The sequence below is a fragment of the Chenopodium quinoa genome, unplaced genomic scaffold (assembly GCF_001683475.1).
Source record: "Chenopodium quinoa cultivar QQ74 unplaced genomic scaffold, ASM168347v1, whole genome shotgun sequence".
Classification (NCBI taxonomy): Eukaryota; Viridiplantae; Streptophyta; class Magnoliopsida; order Caryophyllales; family Amaranthaceae; genus Chenopodium; species Chenopodium quinoa.
This window is the reverse complement of record NW_018744626.1, coordinates 4,830,990-4,857,764: the sequence shown is the minus strand read 5'-3', so window position 1 is coordinate 4,857,764 and position 26,775 is coordinate 4,830,990. Positions and strand designations below refer to the sequence as shown.

Genomic DNA, 26,775 nt, shown 5'->3' with positions numbered 1-26,775 from the left:
GTTAAAAGAGCTTAAAAATAGGAATATGGAAATAATATAAGAATGGATGAGAAGAAAATACAATGGAGTTAAGGAGAAAGGAGGAGGGAGGAAAATATGACTTCCCTTATTTAGTTAGAAAAATGTTTTCTACGGATTATTAACCACCCCCTTTACAACCAAGCAAAATAAAAGAAACTGAAAATAATTTTTTATAAAAACATTTTACATTAAACCAAATCGGATTTAAATGAAAATTTTATCTTACCAACTCATCTATCTATCTCATGTGATGTGAACTCCATCTACCATCAAGTCATTAACTATCTCACTCTCAATATATCACTCTCACTCTCACTCTCACTCTCACTCTCCTTATATTTCATGTGAACAATGTGAGGTCCTTCTACTTATTTTACACTTAACTATAACAGTATAACTATAAATAATTGTACATTATCCTCTATTTACTCTTAATATGTACGTCCAAACTTGTGATGACAATAATTTGAAGACGGAGAAAGTGATGTTTTATAATTTATATACATAATTAGAATAGGGATATGAATTTTGAGAAAAATAGTTGGCTACATTACCAAACACCTTTAATTTAAACTGTTCCAAAGTTAGTATTAATTGTAGTTTTACAACTGATGGTTTGATGTACCGTATATTGTACAAGTTTGTACTAAATCTAAGTCTCCTATAAGGCTATAAGGCAATTGATACACATACATTTGGAGAGGTGCCCCACTAACTACAAATTGCTTGGGAGTAGGAGGATTCCCATACCTCCCCCTCTACTCTTAAGCGCTAACCTGCGAAGCTAGGCTGGTTAAACCCGTGAGAGGTGTTGGTTCAGTAGAGTCCTTCATCTTACCTTTAAAAAAGTAATAATAAAATAAAATTGACATATACAATGGAATAGGAATCAACCTTATTCGCCTACACATTATGTGGATTAATCCAAAGGAACTTTGAAAAAAAATTTCCTACGAACATAGCATGAACTAACCTTACTCCGAGGGTCCTAGAATTACCCATAATTATGCAACTTAAAACATATGGTGTGCTTTTCTGACCCATGTTTTTTTCCCATGTTATTGAGTTTGAATCATTGGAATGAAGTGAAATTTTGTCCTATAGCTAGAGACCAAATTTCTTGTATTTAATGAGAGCTACGAAATAGGAAGTACAACACCTGACGTAAATGGTAAGTTTATGTGTACCCCACCTAGACAACCAATTCTATTAGTTGAAATAACTGATCCACTTATTAACATCTAAAATTTTAAACTAAAATCTCAATTTGTATTTGATAGAAGGACAGTTGAGATTTGATAAACATTACATCATAAGATTCATACATAGTACATTCTTACAAATCATAAAATTTCATTAGCATGCACCTTAATTACTACAGTCTAACATAAACATAAACTATACTTAGGCATAGACTTCACAAGCTTCCTAAACCACAAACTTAATTAGACACTTAATTACGAGTACAACAATGCATAAGCTAATTCTAATTAGGCATAGCATTACATAACACATACTTCAATAGGTTCATTACTAACCACGTACTTAATCAGACACTTAATTACGAGTACACAAACTTAAGCAGGTTCATTATTGACCACGTACGTAATTAGACACTATTTTTGATGCCTTAACTAAACCCAGTTCTCACATCATGAACTCTATCCCAAAGCATAACTCCTCCATATTTGTCACCAAATCCCTTAACAAAAGGAAGCACTTGGCTTATAAGTGTTTGTGAAGTGATAGAATATACGATAGATATTCTAGATATTCTGTTATCGTAGGAGATATATTTTGTGAATATTTGTAATTATCTTTTGAGATTCCTAATGTGATTAGGACTCACGATTGTAACCCTATATATATTGATTAATGGTAAACACTCCAATCTAAGGAGTTTATATTATCTAACATGGTATCACGACTTTAGGTTACGATCTAGCTTCCGCAAAATTTATTTTTTTTAGTCGCCATCTTTGTCCTCTTTCCACGGATTTTTCCTCAATTAGTGCTTTTGCAGGTTCTTTTCCACCATCATTATTTGATTACTTAATCAATTATTTCCTTTTCTTTTGTTTTCCGTTGTGGTGCGCCTAACCTCTCACTGTCACTAATACCATGGGCAAAGATGACGAAATACCCTCTTCCTCTTCTTCTTCTGATTATTACCCTGTTTTAGGTGTTAATAACATCAAGAATGTATTTCCTCTTATTCTTGATCGAGAAAAAGTTCAATATTCCAATTGGGTTGAATTATTTGAGTGTCATACACACGCGTACAATGTTCTTGATCATATTGACCCTAAAACAACTAAGTCGACGGATATATCGGATGAGATGTGGAAACGACTTAACTCCATTGTCAAGAACTGGATTTATAGCACAATCTCCAAGGATTTGCTTGAAACAGTTATAGAAAAAGGAGTTGCGGCTCAACAGATTTGGGACAAGCTTAAGGCAATTTTTCAAGACAATAAAACCACTAGAGCCGTCTATCTTGAAAATCAGTTCAATGCCTTACATCTCTCAAAATTTTCAGATATTTCTTCTTATTGTCGTGAATTGAAGAACATCAAAGATCAATTAGCCAATGTATATCAACCGGTGTCGGAGCAAAAGATGGTTATTCGATTGGTTTCGGGGCTCGTCAACACTGATTTTGATACGGTTGCTGCAAGATACAACAAACGGACCCTCTTCCCTCATTCGAAATTGCACGTTCTCGTCTGCTACTTGAAGAATCCAGACGTGCTAATGACACCACTGCTCAAGCCTCTTCCTTCGTGGCTCAGACCACAAATTCGGCTTCTTCTGGAACAACCACCGCACCCCCGGCCCAGCAGCAGAACTCACCAGACGGCAGGGGTAGCAGCGCCGGTGGTCGGAGCAAGGCCGCGGCCGTGGCCTGGAAGAGGCCGTGGCCGGGGAACGGCACAACAACAACAACAACAACCCCAGCCACAACAGCAGAAACAAGCTCCGTCTTGGGGTAATCAGTCGTGGGCTAGTAATAACCAGACCCAGTCACATGCTCCACAATGGGGCTTTGCTCCATGTCTTTACCCGCAGCAGTGGGCTCCTCCAAGACCTGGGTTCATGGCCCAGCAGCAAAGCCGACCCCCACAGGCCTATTTCTCTGGGCCATATCCGCAACAGCAGCAACAATTTCAGCCACAAGGGTCGGAGTACGGGTCTGCAATGACTCCCACCGAGCTCGGAAATTCTTTTGCAACAATGAGCCTTCAAAACTATGATCCGTCTTGGTACATGGACTCCGGGGCCACTTCCCACATGACTAACAATGTCGGTAATCTCTTACCCCTTTTTAATTTAAGCACTAATAATTTCATTCAGGTGGGAAACAGTCAACGCATTCCAATTACGGGTTATGGTCACTCTAGCATTGCAAATAAATCCCTATCCCTTCGTGTTGTTTATTTAGCTCCCCAAATCATTAAAAACTTAATTTCCGTTCGTAAATTTACTTCTGATAATTCCGTGTCTATAGAATTTGACCCTAGTGGTTTTTCTATGAAGGATCTACGAACGGGGAGACTAATAACCAGATGCAATAGTGTGGGGGACCTTTATCCAGTCACAAACACACCATCAACATGTCTAGCTACATCACTCACAACTCTATCCCCTTCCACATGGCATAACCGCTTAGGACATCCTGGAGCACCAACTTTGAGCTTTCTTAGGAATAAAAATTTTATTGATTGTAATAAGGAGCAAGAATCCACTACTTGTGTAGGTTGTCAATTGGGAAAATATACTCGCTTGCCTTTTTATGATTCTAATAGTACTACTTATTCTGCATTTGATATCATTCATGCTGATTTGTGGACTTCTCCTATTCGTAGTGAAAAAGGACATAAATATTATTTAGTTCTATTAGATGACTTCACTCATTATGTGTGGACTATTCCTCTTGTTTATAAATCTCAAGCTTTTCAAACCTTCCTTAATTTTCGACAATATGTGCTTACTCAATTTGAGCGTCCCATTAAGTCATTCCAAAGTGACCATGGTCGTGAATTGATAATGATCCGTTCAAACTTTTCTGTGTCAAAAATGGATTGGTTTTTCGCTTCTCTTGTCCACATACATCATCACAAAATGACAAAGTTGAACGCATGATTCGTACGATTAATAATATTAACCGTACACTTCTTTTTCATGCCTCTCTCCCACCTTATTTTTGGAGTCATGCCCTTGAAACGGCCACTTATTTGTTGAACCTCATGCCTACCAAAACACTCAATAAAATTACTCCTGCTCAAGCTTTATTTAGCATTGTCCCATCCTACACTCACCTTCGCGTTTTCGGGTGTCTCTGTTTTCCTAACCTCTCCGCCACAACCAAACACAAGTTAGCACCTCGATCATACAATTTCGCACTTCTGATTATAATTTTTTAGGTGATTGTGATCCATCCCCCTTATTTCAACTACAAAATATGTTGAAAATACCCAATAGGCAGCCTACTCCGCAGGAGAACCGCGACCCAACCCCATCAGCCGCAACAGGCCCGCGGCCCAACCTGACTTCCCAAACCCCAGCGCCTACTGGTTCTTCTTCGGTCCAGCCAGCACAGCGAGCCCAATCCCACACCACACCAGCGCCTGCTGGCTCTCTCTCCGCCCACCCGGATTCTCAGCCCAAATCACCTTTTCAAACTTCTCCTCCCTCACCTACAAGCCCAAATACTTATACTCCTCCTCCCCTTAGAGGCCTCACGCCCATTACACCAACAAGACCACCTCCGAATTCCCCTCAAATGCAAACTAGATCCAAACATGAGATTTTTAAACCCAATCCAAAATATGGCTTAACCATTTCCACTCCTAGCACCACCTTAGACCGTTCTCCCTTACCTAAAAATCACAAACAAGCTCTTTCTGACCCTAATTGGATGCAGCGATGCGTGATGAATATGGTGCTTTAATTGAAACGGGGACATGGGAATTGGTTCCTAGGCCAACGGGGGTAAATGTTGTCAATTGTTTGTGGTTATTTCGACATAAATTGAATGCTAATGGTGATCTTGAAAGACACAAAGCTCGACTGGTTTGTGATGGCAGGTCACAGGTTGAAGGAGTTGACTGTGATGAAACTTTTAGCCCGGTTGTTAAACCAGCCACTATTCATACAGTGTTGAGTTTATCTATGGCTCGTAAGTGGTCTATTCACCAACTTGATGTAAAAAATGCCTTTTTACATGGTGATTTGAATGAGTGTGTTTACATGCATCAACCCCTTGGGTTTGTTGACAAGCGATTTCCAGGTTACGTTTGCAGACTTCACAAGGCTCTTTATGGTGTAAAACAAGCTCCACGAGCTTGGTATCAGCGATTTGCTAACTATCTTTTGCAGATGGGGTTTGTCATTGCTAAAAGTGATAATTCTTTATTCACTTTCCGGCACGGGAGTGATGTGGCATATTTGCTACTATATGTTGACGATATTGTGTTGGTTACTTCCTCTGATCGGCTTCGTGAGAACATTATTTCTCACCTACGGAATGAGTTTCCGATGACTTACTTAGGTCCTTAGAATTATTTCCTAGGTATAGCTATTACTCGTACTCCTTCATATTTGTTTCTTTCTCAGCAAAACTATGCACAGGAAATTGTAGAGCGCGCAAGTATGGCTAGTTGTAAACCTGCGGCAACCCTAGTGGATACTCAATCCAAACTCAGTGCAGACTCTGGCCCTCAGTTTCATGATCCAACACTCTATCGCAGTCTTGCAGGTGCTTTACAGTACCTCACTTTTACTCACCCTGATATCACATATGCAGTTCAGCAAGTTTGTCTTTTCATGCATGATCCTAGACAAGCTCATTTTGATGCTTTGAAACGCCTCATAAGATACATTCAGGGTACCATTGATCACGGGTTACACTTATATCCTTCATCTCCTACATACTTGATTACTTATACTGATGCAGATTGGGGCGGGTGCCCGGACACTCGTCGTTCGACCTCGGGATATTGTTGTTTTCTTGGGGACAATCTTATTTCCTGGTCTTCGAAGCGTCAACCTACTCTTTCGAAATCAAGTGCAGAGGCAGAATACAGGGGCGTCGCAAATGTTGTTGCCGAGGCTTGCTGGCTTCGTAATCTTCTTTTGGAGTTACATTGCCCACTCCGACGGGCTACTGTTGCTTATTGTGATAATGTCAGTGCAATATATTTATCTCATAATCCCGTACAGCACCAACGCACCAAGCACGTCGAAATGGACATTCGTTGTTCGAGAAAAGGTGGCGTTGGGGCAAGTACTGCATGTTCCATCTCGTTATCAGTTTGCTGACATTTTCACGAAAGGCCTACCTCGACAACTATTTTTGGAGTTCAAATCCAGTCTCAGCGTACGACCTCCTCCCGCTACGACTGCGGGGGTGTGATAGAATATACGATAGATATTCTAGATATTCTGTTATCGTAGGAGATATATTTTGTGAATATTTGTAATTATCTTTTGAGATTCCTAATGTGATTAGGACTCACGATTGTAACCCTATATATATTGATTAATGGAAAACACTCCAATCTAAGGAGTTTATATTATCTAACATGAAGGAACAAACCCACTTCCAGCAGCGCTCTTTGCTGCTGCAGCAGGCAACCCAACAAAGAACTTCTTAGCAGGGATGTTTGAGGTCCATTTTCTCCAAGAATTCTTGAACTTCTCAGGGTTACTAACATCGAACTCGCAAGAAGGGTTGTTGTAAAACTGAATCCAAACGTAGTCGAAAAGCCCGGTGTGTAGGGCACCGTTGAGCTTATGATCTGGGAAAGGGCATTGTGGTGCAGCACTTAGGTATACTTTCTTCCCTGATTGTTGCCCACTATGTTACCAGGACTAGGGTACGGGTGTCGGACACGGACACGCGTCAAGGTATCCAATTCGGCAAAGTCAAAAATTTTGGGACTCGGGGACTCACTCCGAAATTTGGACACGGGTGCGGGGACACGTGTGTGTGTGTGTATATATATATATATATTCTACGGAGTAAGCCATAAGGAAGCCTTTAGTGAAAAAAACAGTAAAGGAAAAAAAGGATGTCTGATGTGGGCCAGGATAGAAAAAAAGAAACAACCTTTAATGAAAATAATAAAGAAAATACAGGTTGTTAAAGCATAAAGAGTAAGGGTCACGTGAAAACATTTTCTTTTCTTTTTCTTGTCTCTCTCTTCGTATTTCTTCTTCACCTTAAAAACTCCCAGCACTTCAATGGAGTCTTTTTTCTCCGTCACCCTCGATGCGAAATCAGAATGGCGTTTGGCTCGCCAGAGGCCCACGAGTAAAAGCCCTATAGTTTTATTACTTTTTACTTCTTCATTTTTGTTTAATTTGGGAATCAGGGTTTCTGCCGAATCCGAGGAGAAGTTGACGAATTGGACACGAATTTTGTGTCCGAATCCCATACGCGTCGTGTCGACTCGCGTTCGGCGGCCAAAATGCCGAGTCCATTTAACAAAGGTTGCCCATGCTCGGTGAGTCTCCGTGCTAGTGCTTGGTAGTGTGGCATACCTGACTCGATGTCGAAATCTATGCCGTCTAGCACGGCATTGCCTGGTGAGAACATAGAAGATCATATTAAATAGGGAAAGGAAGAAAAGAAGATGAGTAATAGAATTTCAAAACATTGTTATAAAAAATTGTTCTTCACACAACTTAGGGTCTATTCTCGTACGATTATTTTCAGTTCAGTTCAGCTCTAATAAGTTTAGTTCAGTTCAGCTCCTAATTTCCTTCTCTTATAAAATACTAAATTTAGTTCAGTTCAGTTCAATTCAGCTCTAATAAGTTCAGTTCAGTTCAGTCAATGAAAACAAGCCCTTAATGCTATTTTTTTTCAATTTATTCTAGTCGAATGTGATTAGATCTAGTCTGATATGTTACATTAATATAAATTGAATACTTACTAAAAACATAAAATTTTGTGCCAGCCCAGTGTTACAATAATAATACTCCGTAATAAAAACGCATGGACAAAATTTTAACACATATTATTACAATCAAAGTAAATTACATAACAAGCTTATGTAGTAGTGCATACCTAGCGGCCGAAATTTGGATTGGCCTCCAAGGAAATGATCCCACAAGTAATCGGCAACACCTCTAGCTTCCTCGGACGATGATAGAGAGTAACACTTGGTTTGGATAGGAAGAAATGGAAGGAAAAGAAGAGAAGAGAAATGGAGGGAGACAAAATCTCTTGTTTGGGTAAAAGATTGGGGGAAGGAGAGGGAGGGATCTATTTTCCCTTTCTCTATAATAACCATAATCTCTCCAAAATTGGAGAGATTTGGAGGGAAAATGGAGCTCACCTCCCCCTCCCTTTCTTTTCCCTTCCCTTCCTCCATTTTTCCTCCCCTTCTTTTCCTTCCTTCTTTGCTATCCAAACAAAGCGTAACTCTTAGTTCTAGTAGCATCGCCAATGGAGAGCATGACCTTAATCCCCATACGTTGGCAATTTCGTATGCCAACGCTCACTCTTTTGCACCCACCATCTTTAGGGGTGCAGTGGCCAGCCAAGTCAATTTCGGGTTTTTGGCCATTCCCAAATTTGTGAAGAAATGCTATGTTAACATACTTATATAACATGCTTCTACATGTATCTGTTAATGTTCCCTCATTCACATTTTGGCCCCAATAAACAGCAATTCCCCCAGCATTGGCTTTAAAGGCCAAGGAAACTAAAAGAGTGGTGATTATAACTAGCAAGAAAAGAGGATATGACCCAATTTTAACACCCATTATTTTTTGAGGTTTGGCTACTATTAATCCTATTATGTGTTTAGTGTTATTGTGTTATTCTAAGGCCATCAAGTTCAAGTCTTATTTATAGAGTAAGAAACTACAATTACTAGTACAAGGTCTTGATTTATTATGCTTGTTATAAAGTCCGACGACTTAGAAGTTGACTCAATAGTACTACTATTGTGCTAGTAGTACACTAGGAATAATAGGCAATTCAAGGACAACAACTTGATCAACTTGCATCTTCCATGCATTATTGCATTGTTTAGTTTCACTTTCTAAGGGTCTGTTCTCATTGACTGAACTCAGCTGAACTGAACTGAGCTGAGCTGAACTGAATTGAACTAAACTGAAATGAATATTTTATAAGAGAAGGAAATTAGGAGCTGAACTGAAATGAGCTGAACTGAATTTCAACGTAAGAGAACATACCCTAAGAAGTGTTCCCTCAATTTCAAGGTAGTTTGGTTGCATGTTTTATGTTTATAGTACTGAGTATAAATTTTGGACCATTGAAAATTACGCAGAGTTTCACTTTCTCATAAATGAGAAATATTATTTTGTTTATCATAAGATAAAATTCCTATGAGAATTTATATTTTTTTTAATTAAGGGAAGTTAGATAATAAATAAGCAAATTCCCTCATTTTGTGAGAAGTAGATTTTCTCATGATTTTGTACTCAAATCTTTATTTTGTAGGAATTTGTATTTCTCGTAGATTTAAAATGTCAGCCAAATTAAATAACACTTTATCAATAACGCTTGTCAATGTTTATATTAGATGATAGTAAAAAAATTACAAACGAGCAATAATTTACACTCCAATGTTTAAGGTATGAGTGTCGTGAGGGTTGGACAAAAGTTGATGATGAGAGGTTTTTGGTGCTATTCTTTAAATGAGTTTCTGTCATATGGTAAGAGTTGTTATGTTCTTGTATGTCAATAAATTGCTATAATAAATTGCCTTTTCCAAATTATATAATGCTTGATGGCTTTACATATAGCTTCCTCCCTTATCTTTTCCACATATATTAGAAACTTTTATAGAGACTAAAATGCATTCTTGAACTTTCAATATTATTAGGTATACTACATATATATATGCTTGCAATATATATATTGTCAAGACACGTCTTAAAAAAAAAAAAAAAAAAAAAAAAAAAAAAAAAAAAAACCTAAGCTGAAAACATGTAAACAAGTAAGGGTCTGTTCTCATTTACTGAACTGAATATTTTATGAGAGCTGAAAAGAACATACCTTAATTTTAATTTTTCAAATTAACTCTGGTAGAGGTGATTTAATCATTATTTTAAATTTCAAAGGCAATTTTTTTTTTTTAAATACAAGTACGTACATACAAACTGCAATTTGCACTAGAGTTCGGACTTGTTCGCTTTAGCTTATTTTGGATACTTATTACTTATTCCTTAATAAATTCAGATCAAATTAGACCAGACCAGATCATAAATATTAGATTATACCAAATCAGGACTTTTGATTATTATTTATTTATCGATATATATCATCAATTGCGTATTAAAAAAATAAAATTGAATATTTGAAAAGTATATGATGAAACGAATCTAACAAGATCCATTTTGATAATTTTTTTCTTTATAGATTAGTATTAAAATACGGTTAAATTTTAGTCAAATTGTTAAATTAGATCATACCAGATCAGATAATAAAAATTCAGATCATATCCGATCTTCTTGTTTAAGTTGACGAGAATAAGGGCCTGTTCACATTTACTTAATTTCAGTTCAGTTCAGTTCAGTTCAGCTCCAATCAGTTCAGTTCAGCTCCAATCAGTTCAGTTCAGTTCAGCTCTTAATTTTCCTCTCTCATAAAATATTCATTTCAGCTCAATTCAGTTCATTTCGGTTCAGTTCATTTCGGTTCCAATCACTTCAAATCAGTTCAGTTCAGCTTAGTTCAGTAAATGTGAACAGGCCCTAAGTCCAAAATTCCGTCGCACACGCTTAACTCCGTTTTTGAGTTTCTCCATTCGACACTTCTCAAAAACACAAAAACCTCCCGTCAAAAAAAAAAAAAAACAAACAAAAACCAACCCACCAACTCGCTGCTCTCCTTACTCGTCGGAAAAAGTGCCGGCGACCATCCATCCACTGCCAGGTATTCCTCCTCCCTCTCCTCTTTTCTCTCTCCTCTCATCTCTGTTTTCGTTTTTAGGGTTCCAAACAATTGCTGCTGCGACTTACAGTGCCGCCTTTTCTTCCTCTTTCCCTCTTTTTGATGAATTGTGATGCTAGATTATATTTACCAAACCCTAACTTACATGCTTTTCATTCATTCATTTTTTCTGATTTTTAATTCTTTGAATTATACCGTGTCAATTGATTGAAATAATGGTTGAAATTTAGTTTTTAATGATCTTGGGTATACCTGTATATTTCAATTTATAAAAGTTTTTATTTCATGAAAATTTGTTTTAGTATAATTCTTGAATGTTTAAAGTTTGTTTGTAATATCAGTTTTTAGTTCATTAAAGTATTAAAATTCTTTTTTCTTGCTTAATAATTATGCAACCTAATATTCTAAATTTCCCGATTTATTGAAGTTAGTATGTAAGGTATTGAAGATGTATATGTGGGTTTAAGATGCTACCTTTCAAATGAATGATTTCTGTGATGAGTTTTATATCTCAGAATCTTTAGAAGCTAATTCATTTATTGAATTCATGTATATAAGACCCTAATTTTGATTCTTGATTTATGGAGGAAATACTTTCAAAGTAAGATTAACTTGAGAATCTTACTTTAATCTAATGTTAGCTTATATGGCCTCTTTGCATTTTTTGGGTAGATGCCGGAGTATTGGAAGGGGTAGAAAACGATTTATTGAGCTAGACTTGAGCACTTCACTCAAGGTAGCCCATGGACACCTCTTTGGTTCTTTCACTAGAACTCAAGAACTATATGTTTTTTTGAACTATAAGCATGGTTTACACTTTAGACTGTTTTACATGCTGCCCAGAGTTGATAAAAAGGGGTCATTTCTGATATTAAAACATCTCTATTTCATGAAAACAAACTTTAATCTCTATGTATGTGAGTATACTGTCGTACATTGGGATGTTTTGTATGTGATTCTTACAACCCAAATTTTAATAGTTTTTAGATATGCTCAACCATTTTGCTCGTGCCTCACTTCAAGATTTCTAAGGGATATAAATTGCATACTCTATAGTGTTTTAACTCTTACAAGTGTACTTCCACAAATTTAACACAATTTTCAAAGTCATTCATATCAATTTAACGATTTATCAATGAACTTACCGGTTGATATTTCATCTAAATGAAATTTAAACTTGTAACCCAGCCGCCCTAACTCATCTTAAGTCATTTAAAAACCTTGAATATACATTGATTTGTGTAGGCCCTTTAGGAATGTGCATATTTTAGTTATGAGGTCCTTTAGGATGCATGCCATTTATACCTATAAGAATCCATTTATACCTATAAGAATTTGATTGATTTTTTTTTTTTGTCAAGTCTATCAAGCTGCATTTTTTAATTAGTAATTATTTTCAAATTAATGTGGTAAAAGATTCATATCTTGAAGAGAGTGTTCCCCTTTTTAGGCATTTTTTTCAGGATAGGGCATGTAGCTTACAATGGAGTGTTTGATTTGCTTTCAAAAATCTCGAATTTTCTCACTCCATGTCTTATCTGGATTTTAGATATTGTCTTGCTTCTTCTGGTCAAATGTGAGCTCAGTTTAATCAGTAGCATTTGTAAGTTTTCCCCCTTCCTATTTGTGCTGTGTCAATTTAACTGCTTGTTTGAATTTCAGGCCTCAATCTTTTTGTGCATTAAGTAGATTTGGTGGAATTTGATTGTTCCTGAAGTGGTGTCTCATCAGATATCTTCTACATGCTTTTTGTTGTCAATTATTGGATTACATTACTTTTAACTTCCACTTTCTTTTGTTCAAGATAAAAGATCTTCCTTTCTACATTCAGCTCTATCTCCTTTATGTTAAAATCACGGATTTCCCCAATCCCCCTTATTTTAATGAAATTGCTTGTTTACTGTGTATGTCCTTTGTTTCTTATCTTACTCTTTTCCCAGTCATGCTCATGATTCTATTTTTTGAAAAATTGGAATGCTATAGAGGTTTGGTTAATTAGGTCATTGGTGACAGGAAAACCTTGAAAAAGTTGTGATGGGGTACGCACAGTTAGTCATTGGTCCTGCAGGAAGTGGAAAGTCAACTTACTGCTCTAGCTTGTATCGACACTGTGAAACCATGTGTCGGACAATAAATATCATAAACCTTGATCCTGCTGCTGAAAATTTTGACTATCCTGTTGCTGTGGATATCAGGGAACTTATTAATTTGGAGGATGTTATGGAAGAATTAGGGTTGGGTCCTAATGGGGGTTTGATTTACTGTATGGAGGAACTTGAAGATAATCTTGATGACTGGCTTACTGAAAAGCTAGATGATTTCTTGGATGATGATTATTTGGTATTTGATTGCCCTGGGCAAATTGAACTCTTCTCTCATGTTCCAGTTCTTAAAAACTTTGTGGAGCACTTGCAGCGTAAGAGCTTCAATGTTTGTGTAGTTTATTTGCTAGACTCACAGTTTATGACAGATGTTACCAAATTTATCGGTGGCTGCTTGTCATCTCTGTCTGCAATGATCCAGCTTGAATTGCCCCACGTTAATATCATGTCAAAAATGGACCTCGTGAAGAACAAGAAAGACCTTGACGATTTCTTGAGCCCCGAGCCACAGATGTTACTGTCACAATTAAATCGTCGCATGGCGCCACAGTTTGAGAAGTTGAACAAAGCCTTAATTGATCTGGTGGATGAATACAGCATGGTGAGTTTCATCCCTCTTGACTTGAGGAAAGAGAACAGCATTCAATATGTTTTGTCGCAGATTGACATGAGCATCCAGTATGGAGAAGATGCAGATGTGAAGGTTAAAGATTTCGATATTGATGCAGATGATGATGAATAGCTGCAGCTCTCTCTGACCATCCGATTAGCACAACAAAATTAGCGTAGTTTCAAAACCTTGCCTATTGTAAACCACCTTCCTCATCCTTTCTATTTTTTGTTTTTATGGATCTCTTGGTGAGTGCCTGAGTGGCGAGTAACATAAAAGTCATGTTTATTGGAACTATTGAGACTTTGAACTTTTGAAGTACAAATTGTTTGTTAATGCTAATTTAGTTGCAAAACATAATACAATACTTTTATATATATGTGAAGGTTCCTTCTTTTCAAAGTAGTGCTAATTGGAGTACGAAGTATAAGGTACTCGAGTTGGTGGGGGAACACACCTTGTGATAGGAGTATGAAAACAACAAGTTTTGTGTATGGCCAGCCAACACACGAGTAAACCCTGACCAACCGAGTAACCTCTGATTAAGTAACCTTTATCCGACTAAGTAACCTTTTTCTAATCGAGTATTACCTTAACTAGTCTAATGCCCAAATGTTCTGCTAAGTTGCGGACAATAAGTCAATAAGCCTATGGTAGGAAATCTTCATAAAATAAAACCTAAATTCATTTTTGTCACAACAATTCTGTCCATGATCTTCAAAACTACAGCCAGAGACTCTTCCAGCATCCTCTCAACGCCTATTCCATAAGGCCCCATCACTTCATTAACAACCGCACCCTCCAATTTCATTGTTCACTAAATTCTGAATACTAAATAGCAAATGGAGAGCTATAGAATCCGCCAACCTCTTCAAAACAATATTCAAGTTGACATATTCGCATCTTCATGTCAAATGCTTGCTCAAGTGGGTGCTTATGCTTTTTTAAATGCGCCAAATCAACCTTACCAAGTCCTTCGAATTCCATGCTGTTCTCTTTTCACATGTGTTCACCTATATAGATTTGCCTTCCACAATATTCATAAACTTATCCTGACGTGACATCAGTCGATTCCAGACAGATAGGTATTGTATATCACAAGTATAGTCAGCACATGTCTCCATCTGCACCATCTCCTTAACACGAACAATTAACTAATCTTTCTTTCGAGAAATCAGATTAACTGCAGCTCTTCTGCAGGAGCTCTGAAGATATGGGTAATCGTCAGAATGCTGCACATTATTATGGAGAGCACTGCACCTTCTACATATCCCCAAAACTTAGTCATGAATTTTGTGATATTTCCTTCACTTCCCTCTGCAATAAATAAAGTGATAAAAGCCAAGTGAGGAAGGAAATTGGGTAGTCCAATTCCCTTAGCTTCCTCAAGAACTTGAATTTCGACCGTTAGGAAAATACCTAATGTAGTTTCATCTTTCTTTTTTGAATGCATAAGCTCTGAAAACCCGCGTAACATCTCAGCTAAACGAGCTTTGCAATGCATATTCATATCATCAGGGTACTCATTGTACTCTCCTCTAATAAGGATCTTCCTTAGGGATTCCTTCTCTCTGCATGAATGCTGTCATAGCCTAGGATAGATTCTGAGGCATGTTGTTCAGTTTAGCAACATTAGCATTCAACTTAGCATTAATCTGCTGCACAATGTTGGGCCAGTATTTTATGATAATGCTAGCCTGAATGTGAACCAATCTCTGAGCCAACTCCGGGATCCCCACAATCGATTTGTTCATATAAGTTTTCTAGCTGGCCTTGGACCAGCACTCGGGTGATCCCAGGGAGATCAACCATGGTCAAGTCAGGAACTCATTTTTTCCCGAATACAAGTGTTATTGGAGTATTAGATCCTTTGGCTTTTCCTGCAAGTTCTTGAGTAGCCGAGTTTATTGCTTCAGAAACATGAGCTTCGACTTTACCCATGTACTCATCAAGGAAGAGTTGTGGGGTGGGATCAGACTGCCAGACTGATGCTGAAGGCGCATGATGAGTGGGACTCTAGTGCAGATACCTTGACCCCTAGTGAAGTTACTAAGAGGTTCAAAGAATCAAATTAGTATTGTTAATGTATCTAGCCATGTTATATGTGTTGTGATTAAACCATCATCTCAATTCATGTTATTGGTTATCAATCGAAACTTTTGGCATTTTGTGAAGGTTGCAGAAATACATACTCTTTTGGATTTTTGTGTAAATTACCACCCTAAAATGTAACATGTGTTGAAATAACCACCCATTTTTGTTGAAATTAAAAATAACCACCCATATTTTACAAAACTATAGGTTTTACCACCCCTACCTATACTCCGGCCAGTTTTCCGAGCATGTGCTCCACAATTTCATTATGAAGAATCCTTATTTCCAATTCAAGTCAAATTGAATGAATCAAACAACGATTACATCATTAAATTCCTAATAAAACACATTCCAAACAATAAATATCGTATAACTTGAATTCTACTTTATTAAACATTGCAAAATAACTAAAAATAAATAAAAATTCAGTGCGTTCTTCAAAGGATTCGCTTGTCAATTTGCAAACTTTGGAGTAAAATTTGGTAGAATTTTTGAAAAAAATGAAGAATTATAAGTTTGGGAGTAGTTTGTGAAACAAGGTAGAAAATAAATCGAGAAACAACTTCTATAAAAATCATAAAACAGCCATTATGTGGGGCCTATGCTCGGAAAACTGGTTAGAGTATTGGTCGGGTGGTAAAACCTACCTGTTTTGTAAAATATGGGTGGTTTTTTTTTAATTTAAAAAAATGGGTGGTTATTTCAATACATGGTACATTTTGGGGTGGTAATTTACAAAAAATTCTACTCTTTTTGTCCCTTAAAAATTGTTTTATTATGATTTTGTCTTTTTATAAGGCCTTGTTTAGTTCACCTTATTTAAGGAAAAAAAAGTTCAAATCAGACAAGACAGAAAAAATAAGTTTAGATCAGATCAGAAAAATAAGTTCAGATCAGATTATCGTTTTATGTGTAGTTTTTATCGCTAAAAATCTTTAATTTCATAATGAAAAAAAAAAATCTGAATATCACATATTAATAAAATACACATTATTACAAATCTAACAAGACCGCTATTGGTATATTTTTTTTTCGTATAGATTATTGTACATTTAAGGTCAAAGTTTGGTCAAATTTGACATTTAGATTAGATCAGGTCAGATCAGAGACCAGATCAGCAACAATAAGGTGAACCAAACAAGCCTAGGGATGTCCATAATTTGGATAAAAACCGAAATCCAATCCAATCCAAACCGAATTATCAATTCGAATCGGATTTGAACTTTAAATCAGATCAGATCGGATTGAGATTTTTTGAAAATTCGGATTTTCGGATCGGATTGGATTGACCCTAACGGATCAAATTAAAACCAAAATCCGAAATTTAGATATCAACATGTATAATATGGATTGCTGTGGTTTATAATTGGGCCTTTAATATCAAGATTTGTGCAAATTATCCATTGATGAGCTTGAAAAAGTTGAGGTTTTAGACGACTAAGGGCCTATTCATATTTACTTAATTTCAATTCAGTTTAGTTTAGTTTAGTTCAGCTCAGTAAATGTGAACAGGCCCTAAGCTTCTACCTTGATTAAAGAATTTTGGTGGCCTGCCTTTTGTGCTGTTTGCTGCTGTTTGGATTGTTTGTTGTTGCTGCTTTCTTCTTAGGTTGTTGATGTCTGCTCTCTTTATAAGTTGATGGCGCCTACCGTTTTAAATTGATGCTGGTGACCTACTGTTTTAACCTTGCCAATAAATTTTATCCTCCTTACAAGTAGTCATCATTTTGAAGAAGCAATTTTTTTTGAGAAAATTCAAGTTTATCAATATGATAAACATGAGTTGTTTATCAAAGGGTATATTGGACTATTTACTCATGAATAGTAGGGACAATTTTTCCATTAAATATTTTTGTTAGGCAAATTCAACTAACAGCGTTAGCCTTGTCGTTAGTCAAAATTTGCAAGCAAATTCATCTTCTTCACTGGAGAAAGTCGGCGAGTCGACTAAACGCCAGTGAGTTTGTAAGTCGATTTTCTTCCAATTTGGTGTATGTATAATGGAAAAAATTCAGAAAATTATAATGGAGAAATTCAATCTTCAAGCCCAATTTTAGCTTTAATGGAGGACATGGACACATGGTCACCCTACCATTTGGGGTTGACCATGCCCTTAATTTCACCCTTATTTCTAGGGTTATTTGTTTATATCGGCGTCGGTGGTGCCGAATGGGGTGATCTTCAATGTCATCGTCTTCAATGGTGTCACCTTTGATGTGAGCTTCAATGGAGGAGGAAAGAGGAAGAAGAAGGATCATTATTGCAATTGACGACTTCATTGTTAAAGAAAATATGGTGATGAAAATGGTACCTTCCTCCATTGTTGAATGGAGAACCTGGGTCTTCTTTCTCTTTCTTCTGTTTAGAGGGAGAAGATGAGTAACTTCCGTCAGTTAGGGACCAATATTCAGCACGTGATTAAAAGAGGATGAAAATATTTTTTAATTAGCCAGCATGAGATTCTATGCAAAATAATTACCAAATTGCCATTTGATAAACATTTCAAGTTTATCAGATTGATAAACATGGGCTTCCTCATTTTTTTTGGTGCATTGTACTTCCACTCCTAAACAAGATAGTTTTGTGTTAAAAATAGTACAACTACGAAGTATAAACAAAAATAATAGTGTGTAGGAGTATATATGTTTGTAAGTAACATAAGCTTTGTTCGATTTACAAAAACATCTATTAAAGCTTTAGGTGATCATATTACTTTGCGTGACTTGTGAAAATAAAATAGAAATATTCAACTTTTTTTTATAGGAAAATGAAGAAAGTTTCGATCATTATTTTCTTAAATTCAACTAACAGCATTGATTTTTCTCAAATTAGTGCCTTTGAGTTTATTTCGATTATCCTCCACGCTAAGTAAGTGATTGTCTTCACGAGGACATTGTCAGTGTGGCTATGTCGCGTTTAAGGTGTCAAAAAATTGCAATCAAAAAAAAAAAAAAAAAACAACTTGAATTTTAGACTTGTATGAACACAATAATTTAACATGATTCAAATTTAATATATTTCCGACCTAAGTTCAGCAAATCCATTTTTTTTTTTAGGACACCAAATCCAATTAATACCTCCATTGCGCATGTTCAATTTTTTATCTCCTTTTTTTTTTTTTGGGGGGGGGGGGGGGGGTTGTTGAAGAAATCTCTTGTTCTCTGTTACTGGGTTGGACCGTAATCTTGTTATGAACTTTTAATGAAATGGATTGGGCCTTACTATTTTTGAATAAAACCTTTTTTTTTTTTTAATTTTTTAACGGGGAATAAATCCTTAATATTTTTGAAAGAAAAAATCGCTATAGTAAAAAAAATCATCGCTGAACAGTGAACCCTGAAACGAAGAAAGCTGCAATTCACCATTTTTGCCGACCTAAAGTGATGGCGCGGCTAGAGAAATTCAGGTTAGTTGTCTTTCGGCTATATTGATTTTTTTTAATATACTTTTAATATATTTTTAATTTAATTGTCGATAAAACTTGTTATTTATGATTTAGTAATACTAGTTTTGAACCCTAAATAGATTCAGCCCGTACAATAATACACGGTTAAAATTATGGTTAACTATTTATTTATTAGGGAGTAGTGATTTTTATTGAAGTATTCTTCAATTGCATATAGGGATTAATCTTAGATAGAATTTAAGGAAAAGAAAAGTGTGTAAATACAAATTGTGATGTAGAAGTAGAATAAATTTAAGCATAATGAGGAAAACCAATCAGAAACTAATGCAAAGTGAAATTCCACAAAAATCTACAACATTAAGCAAAATAATGTACTCCTAATGACAGTAGTATGAAACATTTAGCAAAATAAAAAAAACAGTAGTACTCGTAGAAGATTTCCAACCCAAAAAAAAAAAAAAAGTCAATCATGGAAAATGATGCACTTAATATTTAAAGGGAATGTCAATTATCAAGTGCAAAATTTATGTCAATAATGTCACACTCCCACTAGATCAAAATCAAAGCATAATTTACTCTTTTAAGAGGGACCAAGGATCCCATATCCATTTGGGATTGGGTCTCGATGTTATCATGATGAATCCTATGAGATCATTTGCAATACTTGTTTTTATCCCCCAAAACCTATCTTGCGTGCTAATGATCTTCTTTTTGAGGTTATGTACATAGATTGGAATGGAAAGGAACCTGCTGTGACTTATCACAACCAAACACTACTAGTGAAAAATATCTTTCGTAATATCTGCACCGGTGACAATGGTGTTGTTACTGATTCTCCAGTTGTCCAGCGCTTTGACCTTCGAGGAACTCCCTTTATTTTTTCAATAGATCGAAATGTTTTTGCGGTGAAGGGTTGTGGTGCCAGCCTTATATTGAAGAATAGAAGCAATAAAATCGTGACCGGATGTTCTTCAATATGTACAAATAATGTTTCTAAGAAGGACATGACTAACTGCAATGGGGATGGATGCTGCCAATCTAGGTTGTCATCTTCAACATACGACTTAGAAACTAAAAAGGACAAGAACTGTGGATGGAAGAACTGTTGCCATTAAGAAATCTAAGAAGGTAGACAAGAGTCAGCTGGAACAATTTATTAATGAAATGGTTATTCTTTCACAAGTTAATCACCGGAGTGTGGTCAAATTGTTGGGCTGTTGTTTAGAGACAGAAATCCCATTGCTTGTCTATGAGTTCATTCCAAATGGAACTCTTTATCAACATATTCATGATCCAAGTGAAGATTTTCATGTTACTTGGAGAATGCGTTTACAAATTGCTTCAGAATCAGCTAGTGCTCTGTCATACCTTCATTCATCTTCATCTGCTCCAATATATCATAGGGACATCAAGTCCTCCAATATACTGTTGGATGAAAAATACAGGGCAAAGGTTTCTGACTTCGGAGCTTCAAGGGCCATTACCATTGAGGAAACTCATGTGACCACTTGTGTTCAAGGCACATATGGCTATTTGGACCCAGAATACTTCCAATCGAATCAATTCACTGAGAAAAGTGATGTGTATAGCTTTGGAGTAGTACTTGTTGAGCTCATAACAGGAAAGAAACCGATTTCCCCCAACCAATCGGGTGGGTATATAAGCTTGGCTACTGAGTTCCTCTTTCTCATGGAATATTTTTGACACTTGTGTTTCTGAATATGAAAGGAAAACAACGGCCTACAATGAAAGAAAAATCCAGAATGTTTCAAGAGTGAGTGTGTGGTCTTGGAGTATAATCACCCTTTCAGTATAGGCACATCCTTTTCGGACAATAGCCCTTGCCTTTCCTCATCTATTGAAGCCCTGCCACTAATGGCCGGTTATTTGATGTCAGTGGTTCAATCTTAGATTGTTTAGAAATTGCCATTCCTGTAATTGTTTGCTAACTAAAGTTTTAACTTTCACACGCAGGGGGGGGAGACCAATTTGTAGGGCTGGGTTGGTGAGAAACTGCAGGGGCCTTGTAAACAGCATCGGCATAATTGTTTGTTTCCTCAACCCATCTCAACACTCTACCAATCAGAATGTTGTTTGGAGTGATGGAGTTTTGGAAAACTTTGAGGTTTCGATCCTGCCAGATACCCCACATAAGATACACTCCACGCACCAACATATCAGCTTGCATTCCTTTCCATTGTTCAATTAAATCGCAAGCTCCCTCAGCAGACTCGTGTTTAACCATCTCACCACAGTCTAGATCATACCACAGCTCTCTGACTCGTTCACACTCGAAGAAGGCATGCTTCCAGCTTTCTGTCTCCTTATTGCACCAGGGGCATAAATCACAATTAGTGAGATGGCGATACTTCAGAAGTGCTCGAACAGGTAAAGTCTCGGTGCAAAAGCGCCATAAAAAATTGCGAGTTTTTGGGAAGACATTCATTTTCCAGATTTCAACCTAAGCATGATGGAAATCATCCAAATTACATCCCTTACCAATCATGTAAGCTGTCTTTACAGAGTATAAACTATTCTTGGAGAAAGCCCAAGCAAGTTCATCTTGAGGCAATCATGAAGAACTTAAAGGAATGGCAAGAATACAGTGAGTGTCCCTCTCATTAAACACGTCACGAAGCAGATTATAATTCCACTCCATTCTTTCGAAACATATTAGATCACTCACCTTAGTCAGCTCACTAGTGGGAGTACTTGTTGCAAACCGGCCATTGTCGTCCAAGAGCCAAGGGTCCGACCAAATATTGACATTGCTTCCATTGCCTACTCTCCAAAAAACCCCTTCTTTTAGCAGTGACTTCGAACTCCAAATGCTTCTCCACGAGAAGCTCCCACCATAGCCCAGATAAGAATCCAAAAATTCAGAATTTGGATAGTACTTCGACTTCTTTACTCGGCTAAAAAGAGAATCCGGCTTTGTTGCTAATCTCCAAGCTTGTCTACCAAGGAGAGCATCATTAAAGACTGACAAGTCTCTAAAACCCATCCCCCCGAGACATTTTAAGGTGCAAAGAGAATCCCAACTCTTCCAGTGAATACGCCTTCTCTGCTCACTTTGACCCCACCAAAAATTTGCCATGGCCGAATGCATCTTTCTGATCACTTCACTAGGAAATTTGTAGACTCTCATAAGGTAAGTTGGAATGGCTTGAATAACCGATTTTAACAGAATTTTCCTTCCCTGCTTGTGATAAGAGCTTTTCCTTCCAACCTTGAAATTTCTTCCATATACGATCAGTAATAGCCTCAAAAACACTTCTCTTTGATCTTCCCAAAATATTCGGAATGCCAAGATATTTATCATGTCGGTCAACTTGCTTCATACTCAGAATTTCCTCTTTCTGCTCTGCTTGAACCCCTCTACTAAAGGACACTTCCGATTTATCATAATTGATTTTTTGCCCGGATGCTACTTCATACTGGTTGAGAATATCAACAATTATTTCGCATTCCTTCCGTTTGCCCTGGTAAAGAGGAGACTATCGTCTATAAAAAGAAGATGAGAAATTTTTGGGCCACTCCGACTAGCTTTTGCCCCATGAATTTTCCCAGCATTTGCTTTCTTCTGAATCAACTGCGAAAAAGCGTCAGCCACAATAATAAATAAATAAGGAGAAAGAGGATCTCCTTGAAGCAACCCTCTTGAAGGGGTTATCGAGCCACATACCCCTCCATTAATAATGAAAGAGTATTTAACAGACAAAACTAGTTCCATCACCATATTCACCCATCTGCCATCAAACCCCATCTTCAGTAAAAGTTGTCTAAGAAAACCCCACTATACTCTGTCGTAGGCCTTGCTTATATCCAGTTTCATGGCAATGTGGCCCTTTCGGCCCCGACTCTTGTTCTTCATTGTGTGGAATAATTCCAGAGCAATTAGAGCATTATCAGTAATTAGTCTTCCTGGCACAAAAGCACTCTGGTTTTCGGAGATAATATCACACAAAATACTTTTAAGACGAATAACCAGACACTTAGAAATAAGTTTATACAGAACATTACAGAGACTAATAGGACGTAAATCAGCAGCCAATTTTGGTTCTTTGACTTTCGAAATAAGAACAATATTAGTGTTGTTTAAATTTTCTAGAATAGAACCTCCGTTCAAGACATTAGTAACAAAAGTAGCCACATCATCACCAATAATATGCCAAAAACGTTGATAAAAAATAGCATGCATACCATCCGGGCCAGGAGCCTTGCTAGGATGCATTTGCTTGAGTGTAGTGAAAACATCGTCTTTGGTATAAGGCCTCGTGAGCTCACAGTTCATCTCACGTGTGACTGATTCTTGTACTTTATCAAGCACCGAACTGATGTCTTGAGTTGATGGATTTGCCGAGGTGAAAATGCCCCTGAAATAAGCCCCTATAATCTCTTCAATCTCTTCCTCCTTTTCCTTCCACACTGCATTCTCGTCCCACAAACCCGCAATATGATTTCTCCGTTGCCTCTGCGACGCTTTGTGATGAAAATACTTTGTGTTCTTGTCCCCGTCTCGAACCTCAGCCACCCTCAATATCAAGTGCCAATAGGCCTCGTATTTGTCATTTAAATCATCGAGAAGAGTCTCAAGGTCAGAGCACTCCTTACAACTATCATCAGAAATGGGACGCCCTTGAGCAATTAAAAGAGAAGCTTCAACTTCTGCAATTTGCTTACCAAGTTTATCAAAGGCCACCTCACTCCATTGCTTCAATTTAAGGCTCACTGCTTCTAGCTTATGAGCTGCATTCCCCAAACCTGTACTACCCCACGCTTCTTTCACAATCTCTTCACACCTCTCATCTAACAACTAGCAAGTTTCAAACTTGAACTCCCCCCTTTTTATTTTCTTTTTTTTCTTCTTTTTTCTAGGATCACAAGAAAGAATAATTGGAGTATGGTCGGATTTGTAACGTAGCAAATGCTCCACCCTAGCATACGAGAACAACCCACACCATTCCATCGAACCCAAGAATCTGTCCAACATCTCCCTCACTCTCGTGGTTGGATTTTTCCCCTCTCCCAAGTGTACCAAGCACCACTAAACCCCATGTCTTTCAGATTGCATTCTTCAAGAACATCTCTAAAATGCTCCATCTCCCTCCTATCCCCCTGTGCACCTCCTTCTCTTTCGGCATAAGATAAAATTTCGTTGAAATCTCCACCCATGAGCAAAGGAGTATTATCTTCACAAAGGCTTCGAATAAGATTCCAAGTTTGAAATTTTTCTTCTGATTTCGGCCACCCGTATATACCAGCAAAACGCCACGAAACGGACCCTTCATACCGCACTTCGCCACATATGTGGTGATGAGAAAAAAGGTGATTCGAAAATCCACCCCCTCCCTCCAATATAAGCACATTCCACCAGATTTTCCTCAACTAGAAACGCCAAAAGCTCCCTGAAAACCGAGCGTACCCCTGAGATTCTCCACCATAGTTTCAGACAAAAAAAGTAACCCCGGGCTATGTTTATGGCTCCATTTTCGAAGCCGATGAACTGATCGGGGCCGTGATTGCCCATTCCCCGACAGGTCCAAGCTAGAATATTCATTGGGTTTGGCGAGGTTGGTCATCACCAACCCCCGCCAATGGTCCCACACAAGTCGCAAGATTTGTGTAAATTATTTTCTTCGAGATATGATCACTATCATCACCCTCCAACGCCCCTTCTCTACCCCTTTTTCCTCCAGCAGCAGTATCAAGGTTGGAAACACCCCCACCCCGCTCCTAGCAAACTTTTTCCACTTTCTCATCCCTCCCTTCGAAGCATCAGGTCCCTTTTCACTTACCTCTGCATTGCTCGCTGCACCCTCATCCTCCAATCCCCACTCCACAGATCTGTTGAGGCAACCTCAACTTCCTTTTCACCTGGTACTAAACTCCCCTGTCCTTCAGATACATCAGCAATTTAATTGTGGGGTTTTGTGTTTTGATTCTCCTTGGTTTCAAGGTCTGAAATAACCTTATTGTCAAGGGATACAACTTGCAGCTTCTCTACGACTTCACCAATATCCTCTGCCTCCTTCCTCGGCAGAGATTGTGTTTTGGTGACAAACAATTTTTTTGCAGCCTTTCCCAACTGATTTTCCTCGATTTTTTCATCAATTTTTGAGGCTTTCCATGGAGTGGAAACACGCAACCTCTCACTGAACTTTCTAGCAACAAAGACATCATCACAGTCCTTCTCTCCATGTCCTAGCATCCCACAAACATAGCAGAAAACAGGTAATTTTTCATACTTTACCGGTACTTCAATACTACCTCTCCCAGTTTTGATTTCCACCTTACTCATCAACGGTTTTTCTACATCAACAAGAATTTTCATTCTCAAGGATTTATTTATGCCAATTGCATCAGATTTGTCCATTGTCAAGAAAGTCCCAATTTTATCTCCCAAACGTTTTGCATAGTTTTCATTGTTTCCACAACTAGAAATAGGCTAAATTCCGACGAAAAAATTCCGTCAGATCACCCTGAAATCCGTCGGAAATAGGGTTTCCGACGGAATTCTGTCGGAAGAGGTTGTAGGAAAAATGAACTTTTCCGATGAAAATTCCGTCGGAAACACTATTCCGACGGAATTTTCCGCCGGAAAAATATTTTCAGGTACTGCAACAATCCGTCGGAAAATTCCAACGGATTCAATTCCGTCGAAAATTTTCGACGGAATTTCGTCGGAAATTGCTTTTCTGAAATAAATTGCTTTTCTGAAATTTAAAAAAAAACAATACGCCGCGCCACCACCGGCACGGCATATCACCACCTCTTACCACCAAAAAACCCAACATCAGACACCACCCACAACCACCAGATCTACCACCCCACCCACAAACCCCAAATATACCACCCCACCCACAACTACCAGATCTACCACCCAACCCGAACTTCAACAGCCCACCCAAACCCTAAACCCGAACTTCAACAGCCCACCCAAACCAAACCCCCCAACCTAAGCAAACCACCCACCGCAACCCCTATCCCACCATTAAACACCACCATCGACACCACCGACACCAAAAACAGCCACAGCAGCCACTAATCCACCTTCAAACACCGCCACCGACACCCACCCTAGCCCCTTCCCACCTTTTAACACCACCACACCAAAAATAAACCCCAAAAAACACAAAACTTAGTAAAAAAGAAAAACTGAAAATAACCCCAATAATCGAAAATCAACCCAAAAATACGAAAATTGAGACAAAAAAATCGAAAAACACCACACAAATAAATCAAAACCAATAGATCTACATATTTAACAAGAATTTCATAAAGAAAATTATAAAAAAAAACGTTAATTAAACCACAAAAATTAAAGGAAATATATAATTATACAATCATTTGATAAAATTTATAAATTAACATTACAATTTCATAAAAAATTAACTAGATCTATGCGCATGTACGTGGTTGTCGTTCTTGTTTTGGTCGCCGTTCTTGTTGTGGTCGCCGGTGTTGTTGTAGTCGTCTTCGTTGTTGTTGCTTGGTCTTTATGGTATTGTTGTTGTTGGTGGTGGTAGGGGGCGAAAGAGGAGATGAAAGGAGGAGGGATGAGAGAGAAAGAGAGGAAAGAGAAGTCGAGAGAAGGGCGGACGGA

At 37.7% G+C, this 26,775-nt stretch overlaps 5 protein-coding genes across 7 annotated transcripts; 4 read left to right on the top strand and 1 right to left on the bottom strand.

The window, feature by feature from the left end:
* The first annotated feature begins 1,944 nt into the window (after window positions 1-1,944).
* On the top strand, window positions 1,945-4,184 carry LOC110700632. 2 transcript variants are annotated; one of them, XM_021878194.1, is made up of 2 exons: window positions 1,945-3,327; window positions 3,562-4,184. In XM_021878194.1, the coding sequence occupies exons 1-2, from the start codon at window positions 2,143-2,145 to the stop codon at window positions 4,165-4,167; spliced, it is 1,791 nt and encodes a 596-aa protein (XP_021733886.1). In that variant the 5' UTR covers window positions 1,945-2,142; the 3' UTR covers window positions 4,168-4,184. The 2 variants fall into 2 exon arrangements, with proteins under 2 accessions (XP_021733886.1, XP_021733887.1); XM_021878195.1 differs by having other exon boundaries at window positions 1,952-3,331; window positions 3,562-3,698.
* A 1,492-nt stretch (window positions 4,185-5,676) lies between these two features.
* Window positions 5,677-6,345, top strand: LOC110700747 (uncharacterized mitochondrial protein AtMg00810-like). Its single transcript, XM_021878349.1, has one exon. It carries the CDS (start codon window positions 5,677-5,679, stop codon window positions 6,343-6,345), a length of 669 nt encoding a protein of 222 aa, XP_021734041.1.
* Window positions 6,346-6,603: 258 nt separating this feature from the next.
* On the bottom strand, window positions 6,604-8,799 carry LOC110700746 (basic endochitinase-like). Its single transcript, XM_021878348.1, has 3 exons — window positions 8,508-8,799; window positions 7,570-7,611; window positions 6,604-6,824 (listed from the first exon to the last, which is right to left on the bottom strand). Exons 1-3 carry the CDS (start codon window positions 8,797-8,799, stop codon window positions 6,604-6,606), a joined length of 555 nt encoding a protein of 184 aa, XP_021734040.1.
* A 1,816-nt stretch (window positions 8,800-10,615) lies between these two features.
* On the top strand, window positions 10,616-14,046 carry LOC110700631 (GPN-loop GTPase 3-like). Of its 2 annotated transcripts, none has more exons than XM_021878193.1 (2): window positions 10,616-10,939; window positions 12,941-14,046. In XM_021878193.1, exon 2 carries the CDS (start codon window positions 12,992-12,994, stop codon window positions 13,799-13,801), a length of 810 nt encoding a protein of 269 aa, XP_021733885.1. In that variant the 5' UTR covers window positions 10,616-10,939; window positions 12,941-12,991; the 3' UTR covers window positions 13,802-14,046. The 2 variants fall into 2 exon arrangements, with proteins under 2 accessions (XP_021733885.1, XP_021733884.1); XM_021878192.1 differs by having other exon boundaries at window positions 10,634-10,939; window positions 12,971-14,046.
* Window positions 14,047-19,888: 5,842 nt separating this feature from the next.
* LOC110700745 (wall-associated receptor kinase-like 10) lies at window positions 19,889-20,873 on the top strand. The gene is made up of 2 exons (XM_021878347.1): window positions 19,889-20,125; window positions 20,238-20,873. Exons 1-2 carry the CDS (start codon window positions 19,889-19,891, stop codon window positions 20,871-20,873), a joined length of 873 nt encoding a protein of 290 aa, XP_021734039.1.
* The last annotated feature ends 5,902 nt before the right edge of the window (window positions 20,874-26,775 follow it).